Source organism: Manihot esculenta, chromosome 1 (assembly GCF_001659605.2).
Source record: "Manihot esculenta cultivar AM560-2 chromosome 1, M.esculenta_v8, whole genome shotgun sequence".
Lineage (NCBI taxonomy): Eukaryota > Viridiplantae > Streptophyta > Magnoliopsida > Malpighiales > Euphorbiaceae > Manihot > Manihot esculenta.
This window is the reverse complement of record NC_035161.2, coordinates 10,274,953-10,289,482: the sequence shown is the minus strand read 5'-3', so window position 1 is coordinate 10,289,482 and position 14,530 is coordinate 10,274,953. Positions and strand designations below refer to the sequence as shown.

Here is a 14,530-nt window from a genome sequence, read left to right as displayed (position 1 = left end):
TGACAACGAAAGGCGGAGATACGTACCAATAGCCTGCAGCGTTCGTTTGAAAAAATAAAGAATCTGTTACCCTAATTTATTTTTAATAATTTATATAAAAAGAAAGAATTTAATATTTTTAATTTTTAAAAATTTATATTATAAAAAATTGAAATCTAGCATAGTTTTATAAAAATTTATTTAATTTTTTTTCATAAAATGAATAACATAAAGCGGAGGGTTAATTATCGCATAATAAAGTACAAATTTTATTTATTTTAAAATATACAGTTAATAAATTACATTTTTACAAAATTTTTAGATGTCATGATGCATTTATATACATAAGAGGAATGCTTTTGAGTGGGGGCTCATGGCTCTCATGTGCATTTGTATATAAACATTTACTTGGTTCTTCCTCGGTCCCCCTGCACTCTCTCTCTCTCTCTATCTCTGTAGTGCAGAAGCTTTGTCTTTTTTCTCTCTTTTCCATTTTCCATTCCCGATCATGAAAAGTTTTCTCTCTCTAGAGCTGAGGACACCGCGTGTTTGTCTTTTCCATTAGATTCCCAACGCGTTCAAAGACTAATACTAATATATAAACTTCTTTCGCTTCTTTAACAAATCACTCACTCTCACTTTTCCTATCCCGCATTAAAATTCTTATTGGATACATTTCAATGAAGGGATTACCGAAACATGAGCGACGTTGGGCCTCCGATACTGTCACCGGCAAGGAAACGCTCGGTTCCGGAACGTCTCCCGGTATTGATTCCAATACTGCTGAAGAGTTCGTTGAAGTCACACTTGATTTTCAGAATGATGACACTATTGTCCTCCGGAGTGTTGAGCCGGCCGCGGTTGTTAATATTGAAGATGGAAATGGAGTTGCTTCAGCTGGAGTGGCTACTCCGCTGTCTGTTTCTGCATCTGTCTCGAGATCACCGACGATCAGGCGGAGTTCGTCGAATAAACTTTTGCAGTTCTCGCAGGAGTTGAAGGCGGAGGCTGTGGCCAAAGCGAGGCAGTTTTCGCAGGAGTTGAAAGCTGAGTTAAGGAGGTTTTCTTGGAGCCATGGACACGCGACGAAGGTGTTGTCGGCTTCGCCGAGCAATGGTGGAGGTGGAGGTGGATTTGAATCGGCTCTGGCTGCTCGAGCTTTGAGAAAGCAGCGGGCACAGATGGACCGGACTCGTTCCGGTGCTCAGAAAGCGCTGCGTGGATTGAGGTTTATGAGTAACTGTAAAAGCAAAGGTGTAGATGCATGGAACGAAGTTCAAATCAATTTCGAGAAGCTTGCCAAAGATGGTTATCTTTATCGAGCCGATTTTGCCCAATGCATAGGTTTCTAATCAAACATTTTAAATGGATTTCCCTAGCTTTGTGAAAATCAATGTTTTCTTTGATTTTTCTTATTTTATTTGCCGTTTTGAAGGTATGAGAGATTCCAAGGAGTTTGCTCTTGAACTCTTCGATGCATTGGGTAGGAGACGGAGGTTAAAAGTGGAAAAGGTCACCAGAGACGAGCTTTACGAGTTCTGGTCACAGATCACCGATCAAAGCTTCGATTCTCGTCTGCAGATCTTCTTCGACATGTACGCATTAAACTATATGATTAATTTGAATCTTTTGAAAATAATTAATCCGCTGCTCTCAACATTACATAATTTCTTCAACTAAGAGTAATTCGAGGGTACCCTTTACGACAGCTCCGCAGTCAACAGTGCTGGAGATAAGTAAGGATAGAACAGTCTTTTGATCCGTGCCAGAACTATTACTAAAACAATCTATAATTTTTTTTTTATAATAAAAAATAATCTAGAATTTAATTTTTGCTTTAGTTGAGTGATTAATCTTACACTTCATGTAATCTTGTAAGTTGTATTACAGGGTGGACAAGAATGATGATGGGAGAATTACGGAAGAAGAAGTAAAAGAGGTACTAAAGAAATTATATTGAAAATCATGCCTTTCTCGTTATCGACTACAAATAAATTAATCTTTGATTGATTAGTTGGGCTGCAATAATATGCATGAATTAGCCACCCTGTCACGTTCTAGCAAAAAATAAATTATCTACTACCAAAGTGACACTTATTTGGTTTATAGCCTACAGGGTGGCGTCTTGTTTATAATAATCAACGGTAGGCGAGTATTCGGTGACCTTAATCCATGAAATTAAAAAATAACTACTCCAATATAATTAATCATGTCTCGATTTTTCTGTCTCTGACGTTTCCTTCTTTCCATATTGCCAATGAACATATCTATAATTATTCTATGTTCATTATTATTTCAAAAATTAGGGTATTTCTGGGGTTGACAGATTGCATCTTAAATTTATCAAATTTACCTCCAAAAGTTATTATTACGTTCTCAAGTGGGTTTGGTGGGGGCTTTTTAGTCAATTAAGCTCTATATATAATTTTCGGCTTTGAATATATAGGAAATTATTGTTAAAAAATTAACGGTTTTTTTGTTGTTTGTTAAAATTTGGTAGATTATCATGCTAAGTGCATCTGCAAACAAGTTGTCACGATTAAAGGAACAAGCAGAGGAATACGCAGCTTTGATCATGGAAGAGCTGGATCCTGAAAGACTTGGCTATATTGAGGTGGGTCTTGTAACTTCGTCCATACGCGTCTATTTCAATGTTACAGTGATTTTTGCATTACCCTCTTTTTCTTACTCGCATTTAGGAAAAGCTACAGAGATTCTGCATTATGATACAGTAAACTTGACAATATAGTTTCATTTTCATAGAAGTTCTAAATTTGCTTAATCATAGCAAATTTGACCAGTGATTTCCTTTTTTTTTTTAAATGATATTTGCACTTTAAAAAAAAAAAAAGAGTACGGCAATGCTTTTTTATTTTATAAAGAAAAAAAAAAAATCTTCCGAAGTCCATCGTTAGGCAAGTAATCACCAAATCTTCCAACAATTGGGTTAAGGTTATAATGTTGTTCAACCGTGTACCCAAGATCAAACGCGCTGGAAGAAGAAAAGGCAGTTCAAGAAATGGTATAATTAATTTGGTTAAGTAAGCTTTTTTCTACATATCTTGAAAAACATTTGGTAGGTGAACAGCTTTGGGTGTGCCTCTTGTTCTCTTTTTCGGTTTTTCCTCCGCGACTCTATTTACATTTTTTCTCAGTCAATATGAATCCTTCTTATAGGAACGGGATTTTAAAATAGACTAACAAATTATGTAAATCATTTTAGGTAAAAGAAAATATATAGGCTGCTTACAACGAAAGAAAAAAAAAGAGAGAGAGAGAGAGCGAGCTGCTTTTGCGGACATTAAAAGCACAAGATTTTAGTTTTACAAACAGTTGCAATAAAAATGGAAACAATTTATTGTGCATCACTGTTGAGGTATTGCCGTCATTATTTATTTTCAAGACCATTTCACACCATCACTTGGTCATCACCAACTCCTAATCCACCGTCAACATCATCTCAGCACACAACCGTTCAGAATTAGTTTTATATGTCCCTTTGGTAGGGTTGGTATTATTTTATTTTCTGTCATTATCATCTTCTAGATTTTAATTTAACATCTAAGTCATCTGGTGAATTATGCTTTAATTATAAGAAAAGGAGAAACACAAATATTCGGAATGAGGGTGCTATTATTTATAATAATATTGAAGTGTCATACCTTACCTGTAATTTATGATCGATGATTTGAACTCACATTCCTGTCACCTTTGGCTCTTGACATTTATAGTTATTGGGTACCCATGTGAGATAAGGTAGTGGTACCCTCTTGTCAGTCTTAGCCGACCACATACACTTAGTTACGTACTATTGCGCGTGCTGCATTGGTAGTGATATAAGTTGACATGATTAAGATTCTCTTGTCCCTTCAGTAATGGTCACTTGCTGATGTTTTGTTGCCCTGTTCGTTGGGTGCTGATGCAGCTATGGCAATTGGAGACGCTTCTTCTCCAAAAGGACACGTATCTCAACTATAGTCAAGCACTAAGCTACACCAGCCAGGCTTTGAGCCAAAACTTACAAGGACTAAGAAAGAGAGGCCCAATAAGGAGGTTAAGCACACAACTAATTTATTTTTTACAAGAGAATTGGAAGAGAATTTGGGTTTTGGCGTTATGGGTCTTGATAATGATCGGTTTGTTCACTTGGAAATTCTTCCAGTACAAGCAAAAAAATGCTTTCATAGTCATGGGTTATTGTCTCCTAACGGCTAAAGGTGCAGCAGAGACTTTGAAGCTCAACATGGCTCTCATTCTCTTGCCAGTTTGTAGAAATACCATCACCTGGCTCAGATCCACAAGATTGGGTTACTTCGTGCCTTTTGACGACAACATTAATTTTCACAAGGTACATCCCAGAACATCCTATTGCTTCTATTGCTTATTGTATACGTTTATTGAATAATTTTTCTTATTCTTGGGCCCTATAGAGGAGACTTTACCTAAAAGTCAACATGATGGTCCATCTTGCCATATCGGCCGCGTATACTTTAAATATTCTATTAGGAGTCGTACATGTACACGCAGCATAAGTTGACAATTGAATAGCCTTCCATAGTCTCATATGTGGTTATGCAGTCAGTATTAAGTAGATGCAACCCCTGGCTTAATAATGAATTGGTTGAATTAAAAAATTTTAAATTAATATAATTTAAAAAAATTAATAAAATGATATACTAAGCAATTTAGGTTAAAATTTAAAATTAAGTAATACATATTTTAAATACTTTTTGAAATACAAAATTATATCAGTTGCTTTTAAAAATATTTATTAATATTTGAAGCAAAAATTTCCTTATGATTTTTATTATCATTTCTTTTTTTTTTGAAATGAATTTTTATTATCATTTCTTAAATATTAAATATAATATTTAAGAAAATATTTTTTAAATATGCTTATTATTATATTTGCTATTATGAACATATTATTTTTAAACGTATATGGCTTTTTTAATTTCCATTGTACTCTAAAAATAATATATTGGTACATTCTTATAACAGAATATTTAGAGAAACAAAATTAAAATGTTAAATTATATTATTTAAAATATAATATTAAAAAAGGCCTGTAGAAAAATGACAAATATTTGTCCGATTACGGAACGGAGCGAGGTTGCCAAAATTTTACTTATTTTCTTCTCTTACTTAATCTTGCAAGATGGTGGTGTACTAGAAGAACAACAAATAAATGATAATTAATTCTTACTCACGGTATCATATCTTTCTTACAACATTATTTGCAATAAAATTAGGGATCCTTAAAAATATTTTTAAAGATATAATTTCAATTTGATTTTTCAGTTATAATCAATAACAATTTTCAGACTTTTTTTTTTTATTTTGAAACTCCTTAAGCCAGTTAAGATGAAAAATTCTTCCCATGTTCATATATTTATTAATAAAAAATCATTAATATATTTTTATACGTGTGACTTATTATAATTTTAATATATATATATTATTTTAATTAATTAAATGTATATAATCGAATGCGTATAAATTTTATTAAATTAAAATTAAAATGAAAAACACAAACTTAAATTAAACTTGATTCAAAAAAAAAAAAACTTAAATTAAACAGCATGAACCCGCTAGTTCATGCATCCTCTGTTTCTGGACCGACAATGCTCATTATACGAACTCTTGCCTCGGTGTGTACGCAAGGATTTTTTACTTTAGGTGAAAAACTCGGTCATCTAAGTGATGTTATGGGAAGTCATGACCTGTATGAATCCCGATTGAGCATACTTAGCATTTTTTTATTGTGTTTGTTTTTTTCAGTTAAATGCACTTTCACAAATCTTAAGGAAAAAAAAAGTGAGAAATCCCGAGATTATACTAATGCATATAACATATTCTCTACTATTACAGTTGTGTTTTTCGGAAATCAAGAGAAAACTACAGAGTGAGACTGGAAAGAGTATAAACTCATTTGAGAATAAACTTTACCCTCATTATATTACATTTTCATAAGTAGATTCGTGTATATATTATATACTCTAATTAGTTATTATATAAATCTCAATATAATTATTAAATTTAATTGATTGTCAAACTCGTTCTCATATGTGATTGTATTTATATTCGACTTATCCATCTACTAACTTACACAACAACCAATGCAACTGTGAGGAGATTCATAGATATTCAATATTATGATATCCCAAAAAATTAACTAGCAGGAAGCTTATATTAAATTTAATGCAGTAGAGCACATTCATCATTTAGTGTCCTTAATTGATACATGTGTGCAGACTATTGCGGCTGCAATTGTAATTGGTGTTATTCTCCATGCTGGAAACCACCTTGCCTGTGATTTTCCGAGGCTGATAAATTCATCGGATCAAGAGTATAAGAATTATCTGCGCGATGACTTTGGGGAACATAAACCCAGTTATGCGAAATTGGTCAAAGGGGCTGAGGGCGTGACTGGAATTCTAATGGTTATCTTCATGGCAATTGCATTTACGCTTGCAACACGGTGGTTCAGGCGGAGCCTAATTAAGTTTCCAAAACCCTTTGATAGACTCACCGGCTTCAATGCATTCTGGTATTCACACCACCTGTTTGTCCTTGTCTATATCCTGCTCATCATCCATGGTGTACTCCTCTATCTAGTGCATAAATGGTACCTGAAAACGGTATAATTCAACAACTTTTCTTTATCAATTACAAGGATTTTATTGACAACCCTGAAAGCGTAAATTGAAGAGTGACTTCACATCTGCAGACATGGATGTACCTTGCTGTTCCAGTTTTACTATATGCTGGAGAAAGAGCCCTGAGATTTTTTCGTTCTGGCTTCTATTCCGTCCAGCTTCGGAAGGTAAGCACAAAATCCTAAAGACCATCCAAATTGGAAACACATTTTCGTAATTAAGGCCGAGCTAATTGTGGTTCTTTGATATTTATGCCTATAGTCCAAAGTTTCTCTTTGGAGTTTAAGATGCTCTAACTTTTGTTCAATTGCAAAATATTCAGGTTGCAATTTACCCTGGCAATGTCCTCACATTGCAGATGTCAAAGCCTTCCCAGTTTCGATATAAGAGTGGGCAATACATGTTCGTCCAGTGCCCTGCCGTTTCTCCATTTGAGTGGTAAGTTACTAATGATGTTCCTTATATCACTTCTTTGAGTGTTGGTCACTCCTTGTAGATCTAGCTCCTGTGCTACTGGATATGTAAGTATTCTAGCCACTTTCAGTGGTCTTGCAAGTGGGAGATGACCTGTGAAATGTGGGACATGGCTAATGCAGTTTCTGTTCGCGAAACTTACACATTATATGTAGATAATATCTTCATTTTGGCTTTGGCCAAATACTGGAACTGTACAATTTTCAATTTGGCCTCAAAGGAAATCCGTTGTGGCCTAACTTATGAAAATTTAACTCCTTTTTGCTTAACATAATGTCGTTTTCTTTTTTTGGTATCCAGGCATCCATTTTCCATTACCTCAGCTCCTGGTGATGACTACCTTAGTGTTCACATTCGGCAGCTAGGTGACTGGACCCAAGAACTTAAAAGGGTCTTCTCCGAGGCCTGTGAACGTCCTGTAGCTGGGAAGAGTGGGCTTCTCAGGGCCGACGAAACAACCAAAAAAAGGTACTGACTAAGTGGTTACGTACATTTTTTAATTGTTCGTCCTTTACCTTTGGATAGCATTTTGTGAGTACAATACTGTTCTTTAACGTCATTATGTCATAACAGTTTGCCAAAGCTCTTAATAGATGGCCCTTACGGCGCCCCAGCACAAGACTACCGGAAATATGATGTGCTTTTACTAGTCGGTCTTGGAATTGGAGCCACACCTTTCATCAGCATTCTAAAAGATTTGCTTAACAACATTGTCAAAATGGAGGAGCAGGCAGTAAGTAACCAGAATCTTGCTACAGTTTTTCATTCTTTAGCATATTCCCTTATATCAGAAATTTGCAAAATTCATATTTCTGATGCTCAACGTTTCAGGACTTGGGATCAGATATCAGCAGGACTTCAGATTTAAGTGTTGGTAGTAATGATGCTTCGACTCATACTAGAACTTCTCCAAAACGAAAAAAGACTATGAGGACTACCAATGCTTATTTCTATTGGGTAACTAGGGAACAAGGTTCCTTCGATTGGTTCAAAGGGGTCATGAATGAAGTCGCAGACATTGATCAAAGGGTATGCCAATTTAGCTTGGAATCATATAATTATCTCCAAAGAATTGTCTAGATTTCCTTATTGATTGTTAACTCTTTGTTGGAACTCCAGGGTGTGATTGAAATGCACAATTATTTGACCAGTGTTTATGAAGAAGGTGACGCCCGATCAACCCTCATTACCATGGTCCAAGCCCTAAACCATGCCAAGAACGGAGTGGACATTGTTTCTGGCACTAGGGTAACGTTTCTGACATTAAATTCTTGTTTTCTTCCAACATCTTTTGTTGCCCTGCAATTTGATCACCAAAATCGCAATTATAGAGGACTCAATTTTTTATTTTTTATTTTTTGCCTTTCTAAATGTTATCCAATTTTCTTATCAGGTGCGAACCCATTTTGCAAGGCCTAATTGGAAGAAGGTTCTCTCTAAATTATGTTCTAAGCACTGTAATGCAAGGATAGGTAAATGCATCTTCCAAACATCTTAAGTAAAAAAGACCTTACTTACTTTTGCTGCTTTCAATAATACCTTTGGGGTTCTTGGAGCAGGTGTTTTTTACTGTGGTGCACCTGTCTTGGCCAAAGAACTCAGCAAGCTCTGTTACGAGTTCAATCAAAAAGGTTCCACCAAGTTTGAGTTCCACAAAGAGCATTTCTAAATTCTGAAAAGTACATTGGGTGCGTAAATAACTTCTACTTGCAATACACTTCCCTCAATTCTTAACAACTCTACCTGCACAATAATAATTCTGAAGCATTGTACAGCCCTCAGTGGATAAGGGTTAAAAAAGGAAAGCAAAAAAAAAAAAAAGGAAGATATATACATAAACAAACATCTATTATTCTCAAGTGTATAGCACACCAAGCCAGCTAGAAAGTTATTGTGGCTGATGAGATGACAAGGGGGTTTCACTGGTAACCATAGCGAGTTCATTTAGTGATAGTGGAAGAACTAAAGCGATTGCAAGGGGATGAGAGTGCGTTACAGCTACAATTGAGAGGTATACTTAATTGACAAGGATATGGCGATCCATGATTGGCAGACATCCATAAGTGGATAAATGAGGACGGTTTTTCATTCTTTGTACTCAGGAGGTGATAGGTATGTGCTTTGAATTTGACAAATTTTTTTCTTGTAAGTGGGGCACAAAGAATCCTTCTAGAATTTGAATGCTGGCACCAGTCAAATCCACTCGCACTCTTGATTACAATAATTAAGCAAATTATGTAAATTCATGGACTTTTGTCTTCGAACCTTCTGTTTCCAACTTTTGGCCAGGAAGATGTCCGAGGTGGAATATTATCTATTTTTGTATGGAACATTTTGGGATACCATCAACAACATATGGGGTCCATTCTATTACCAAGTAATTAATTTTGTATTGGTTGAAGCTGTACACCCTATTTTTTTTTTTTTAATGATGAGGGACACAATGATATTTTTAGTTATTATTAATGAAGGTATTATAGATTGTTGATAGCTCTTACTTTTGGTATTAAGGAGGTTGTCATAGTTGCTTTGATTTTATGTTTCTGCAGGTTGCTAAGTATCTGTTGTTGCTTTTTTCCGTCTATTGCTATTTGCCCTTATTCTCATTTTATCTCATCTTCTTTGTTTTGTTGTTATTGTTTGTAGGATCATCAAGATGTCATCTTGTTATTTTTTCTTGTTCCCTTTTAAGAATAAATCTTCTTGCTTACAAAAAAAGGTGGTGATATTGCAAAATTTATATAAGATATTAGCAATTTTTTGCTTAGATTTTATTGATTTATGCATGTATTTATTAAATTTTAATTGGGTTTTATTTCGTCTAGCATAATTTCATAGTTTTTGTTTTCACCATCACTTCGGTATGTTTAGGGTTGAATTGGAGTAAAGCACCTTCATCTTGGGTTGATAGATGAAAAATGAGAAAAAGAAGTGGGAAATAGAAGCTACAAAGTCAAATTGGGCATTAAAATGCACAAGCAAATTATCCAACAAGCCTAAAGTATATCCCATAAGCATATTCTGCATTCAAAGGAGCAAAAAAGATGCAAACAGAACTCCTCTGGAGCACGACACGCTTTGGGCGTGTAAAAGAAATATTTTGCATGTTCAGGGCAAGTTGAGCTAAAAAGGAATTAGAGATGGGAATTCTTAGGGCTTAGGAATCAAATAACTTGGTGTTCCACCATGTGTAACTAAATCTTTATACTAGCTAGCCTTCTTGACGTTACCTGTAAATTGATTTGATTTTGTTAAATTTATTTATTTATTTTTTATATTTTTAACATTGAATTGATTTTTTGTACTTAATACATGGCTATCATAAATACTGAGTTGCAGTCCCACTCATCATCAATAACCACCTTCTCAAATGATGGTATATCCCTCATTGTGGATATCACAAGCTGTTTCCAGCTCTCAAATTCTGATGGAAGCACCGTCAAATCTAGAATTTTAAGCTGAAGATATGGGATAAGGGTAAACTCGATAATTTATAAAATTTATAATACGTCTACAATAAAATAATATAAAATTTGAGAAAAAAAAATCTAAACACAATAAACTCAAATGAATAAATTGAATTTAATAATTTATTTATTTCACCAAAAATATTTCAAAAATATTTTATAACGTTTAAAATATTTTAAAATTTTAATTAAAAAAATATTTTCGATATAAAAAATTAAACGATTTTTAAAAAAATAGTTTTTTTTAGAAGAGAGTAATTTTTTACCTTAAAATTTTTATATATAAATTTATTAATAAATTTTATTTTTTAAATTAAAATTATATAACGAAAAATAAATTATTTTATTAAAATATATTTTTTATAAAAACTTTTTTAACTATAAATTATTTTTTTACAAATAAATAGAGACTAATTTATAATTTGTATTATTTGCTTCGATTGGTTCGAACCAAATAATTTGACAAGTCCTATAATATTAAGAAAAAATTCAACCGTTGCTTTCAAGATTTCAAAGACTCTATATTCACAGATTTAATTTTTTGATAAATTTATTTAGAATTTTCTGATAAATGTATTTAAATAAATTTAAGAGATTCAAATTCTAATATTTTAATTTTTAATTTTCATTTTAAAAAAGAAAAGAAAAAAGATTTGGCGCACCCTGCGATAAAGGTTTGGGTCCACCCATAAACTCGTACATACTACACATACATGAAATCAAAGTAATCACAGCAGAAGTTTTATAATACATTTCTAAACTTTTCACCAAAATTTAAATAATAATTAATTTGATTTTTTTCTATATAGAATATAAATTTGATTTTTGTCTATATAGAATATAAATATTATTTTAACTCCAAATAAATTCTGATATAATAATTAGTAAATATTTTTAATACTTGAAATTACAAATTTTGATTAAAAAAGTTAAATTAGATTTATTTGGAATTTGATAAAATATCTAGATTTGAAAATTAGTTAAAATATCAATATTCTAAAAACGTCCTATGTACAACTTAAGTTATGTTTTAAATCTATGCACCGAGTTCAAATAAGAATTTCTCTGTAGTGATTACCAATATTTATAACAATAATCATCGTAGAATCTCTCATATCATTAAAATTACCGACCTAATTGGTATTAAAGTATGTAGAGCTGCGATACATATTTTTATCCAAGTTATTTAGTAGTTTCGCACTAACTATTATATATAATTCTGATTTTCTATAATTTCCCGGTGGGACGACTTCCGCAGCGGAAGCGACCGTTACACTCGATCCCACTAAATTTACGATGTCCTCGTCACAACTGAATCGGTTACAATTGTTAATCAGGATCTGACCCTCGGATATTGTGGTTCGCTAGTACCTCGGATAACTCCACCTCGTCTCTCACGGGTAGCCCTTTCCTTGCAGGCCCACTAGTTTCGCACAATTTGTCTGACTAAGAGTGGCTTTGATACCCAATTGAAACAGCCCGGCCCAAATTGACCCAAACAATTTTTTGATCCACTTTTCACTTGGCCCAAAATGGTTAACCCAAGTTATTTAATAGTTTTGTGCTAGCTATTATATACAATTCTGATTTTCTATAATCTCTCGATATGGGACAGCTTCCGCAGCGAAAGCAGCTGACCGTTACAAATATAATCTAAAATGAGTCAATCTTTGATATACAAATACGTATCTTGTATGAATTCTTGAATGTCTAGCTAGTTTTTGAGCTTTTAAGATAAGTGGATTGACTAGCTTTGTTGAGAGGCTGCAAGCTTAAGGTTAAAACAGTAGATACCAAAGGACTAAAATAAGAACCTTCACATCAGCCTTTGATTTGGTATGAAAGAAGTCACCAAAATCATCACCATGATCTCTTTTCAAAGTTTTCAAATGGCTAAGGTGGCTTTATATACTATCTTCATTAAATCTTCTATCTCAATCCTACACCATAATTTGTTTGAAGATGCTAACACAATTTTCTCTTAGACAACAATTGGCACATGAGATTGGATGATTCCATCATTGATTGTATAAAAAGTTTAACCTAGATGAGGCAAGGAAACCATAAACAAATAAAAACTAATACATTTATGCGTGATTGAGATGATATCTGTAAACATTTAGGACGGACACTTTTTACTACCATTTATAGTAACTCAGACTAGAAAATTGTAATACCCGGCTAGACTCCGATATCGAAATTCCTACCATCCGGTGGAATCTCGGATGTCGGAGACCTCTAGAAGGGTAAAACCATGTTTTCATGAAATGTTTTAATGTTTTTGATGATTTTAAGAAAAGAGGAAATGAGTTTTTGAATAAAAACAACCTTGGAGGAAAGCTCAGGTTCGGCCGCCGAACATGCATGCATTTCGGGTGAGCCTTAGGCCCCCGAAGGCATAAGTGAGGGGAGCTCAGGTTCGGCCGCCGAACCTCAAGTTCGGCCGTCGATCATGGCATGCATGCGGAGGCACATTCGGCCCCCGAACGTGGCCTGGACAGCCACTATAAAAGGGTCCCTTAGCCGAAAACAGGCGAGCTTTTTCCCCATTTTCGGCCAAGGTGAGCTCTCCGCCATCCCTCACCGATCTTTGATGTTTTTCCTCTAGATCTTTCAAGTTTTTCATTTGTTTTAACTTTGTTTTGAAGATTTGAGCTTTTGAGCAAAGTTTTGGAGCTTGGAGGTTCAAGAACCCAATCTCTCCCACCTCCGAGTTTTAGGTCGTCTCTCTCTCGATCTTCAAGAGGTAAGAGCCGATCTCAAGCTCATTGTATGTTTTAAGTAAGTTTTATGAAGTTCTTGGGGTAGAAAATGCATAAGTAAACTTATGTTGAGTTTATGGGTTTTTGATGAGTTTTTGAGCAATGTGGCTTGTAATGTGTGCTTGATGTGTTGTAGATGGGGTTTATGATGATTTGTGGCCCCTAGGAACATGTATGCTTGTGTTTGTGTGTTGTAGAATAGGTTTGATGCATGTTTGGAAGGTTTGGAGGCGAAATGTGCAAAAGGAGCCAAGTTTCTGCCCTTTGGCAGAAACCAGGTTCGGCAGCCGAAGGACTTTCGGCCGCCGAACATGGCTGGGGAGGCAAGCCTTTCGGCTGCCGAAGCCTGCCCCCAAAAGGAGACTTTTGTCTCTGTCTGGCAGTTTCGGCCGCCGAAAGTGCCGCCGAACATGCATGAGTTTCGTCTTTGTCTGGGAGTTTCGGCCGCTGAAGGTGCCGCCGAAACTGCCTGACTTTCGGCTCTGGAGGGACTTTCGGCCGCCGAACCTGCCGCCGAAAGTGCCCTGTCCAGGCCTCCTTTGCATGTTCTTCTATGGTTGTTTCATGATGTTTTAGGGCGTTTTTGGGGGATGTTTTTAGAGTTATGTTCTAGTTGTTTGGTCCCTCATTTGAGTCCACCTGTGTAGGTTCGGACCCAAGGAACCGAGGACCCCAGCAGTGAGTCAGTTGCTTCAGTCAGTGTCAAAGCTAGCCAGAGGTGAGTAGAATAACTCTTTATATTTCAAGTAAATAAATCAGTTTTGAGCATGTTCATGCATCAAGGATGCCATGTGATATTTTAGGTTGTTTGCATTAGAAATCACGAATATGTTGCATTGCATAATATGTTGTTGATGTGGATGAATGTTGAATGATCCATTAGCCCTCATATGTTATGACGTGATGATATGATATGGAAGTCCAGGTGTGGCCTGCACTACGCCCTTGGCACTATGTAAGAGAAAGACCGGACGTGGCCTGCACTACGCCCCCGGCACCATGGATCATGTATGTTATGTTATGTATAAGAGAAAGACCAGGTGTGGCCTGCACTACGCCCCTGACATGATTGGAATATGTAGAGGGATAAATGGTGACAAGTTCATCCTTGATATGATTAGTTGTGATGTGATGCATTCCATGATAGCATGTGTTTTAAATGCTTTATGATTCTGCTCACTAGGCTCTT

The 14,530-nt window shown here is 35.0% G+C and overlaps 1 protein-coding gene across 2 annotated transcripts; it reads left to right on the top strand.

Moving 5' to 3' along the window:
* The first annotated feature begins 393 nt into the window (after positions 1-393).
* LOC110608137 (respiratory burst oxidase homolog protein A) lies at positions 394-9,609 on the top strand. Of its 2 annotated transcripts, XM_021747345.2 has the most exons (14): positions 397-1,323; positions 1,415-1,574; positions 1,870-1,918; positions 2,480-2,593; positions 3,905-4,327; positions 6,234-6,620; positions 6,710-6,805; positions 6,961-7,076; positions 7,413-7,580; positions 7,686-7,845; positions 7,944-8,141; positions 8,232-8,360; positions 8,506-8,584; positions 8,672-9,609. In XM_021747345.2, the coding sequence occupies exons 1-14, from the start codon at positions 660-662 to the stop codon at positions 8,779-8,781; spliced, it is 2,853 nt and encodes a 950-aa protein (XP_021603037.1). In that variant the 5' UTR covers positions 397-659; the 3' UTR covers positions 8,782-9,609. The 2 variants fall into 2 exon arrangements, 1 of the variants encoding a protein (XP_021603037.1); XR_002486825.2 differs by lacking the exons at positions 8,232-8,360; positions 8,506-8,584; positions 8,672-9,609 and having other exon boundaries at positions 394-1,323; positions 7,706-7,845; positions 7,944-8,088.
* Positions 9,610-14,530: the final 4,921 nt, after the last annotated feature.

What these genes read in the sequence shown, in the direction of transcription:
- LOC110608137 (XM_021747345.2), top strand. Translation starts at nt 660, where the DNA reads ATGAAGGGATTACCGAAACATGAGCGACGTTGGGCCTCCGATACTGTC. An exon ending in CGATTTTGCCCAATGCATAG is followed by an intron (nt 1,324 to 1,414) that starts GTTTCTAATCAA and finishes GCCGTTTTGAAG; the next exon opens with GTATGAGAGATTCCAAGGAG. An exon ending in GCCGTTTCTCCATTTGAGTG is followed by an intron (nt 7,077 to 7,412) that starts GTAAGTTACTAA and finishes TTTGGTATCCAG; the next exon opens with GCATCCATTTTCCATTACCT.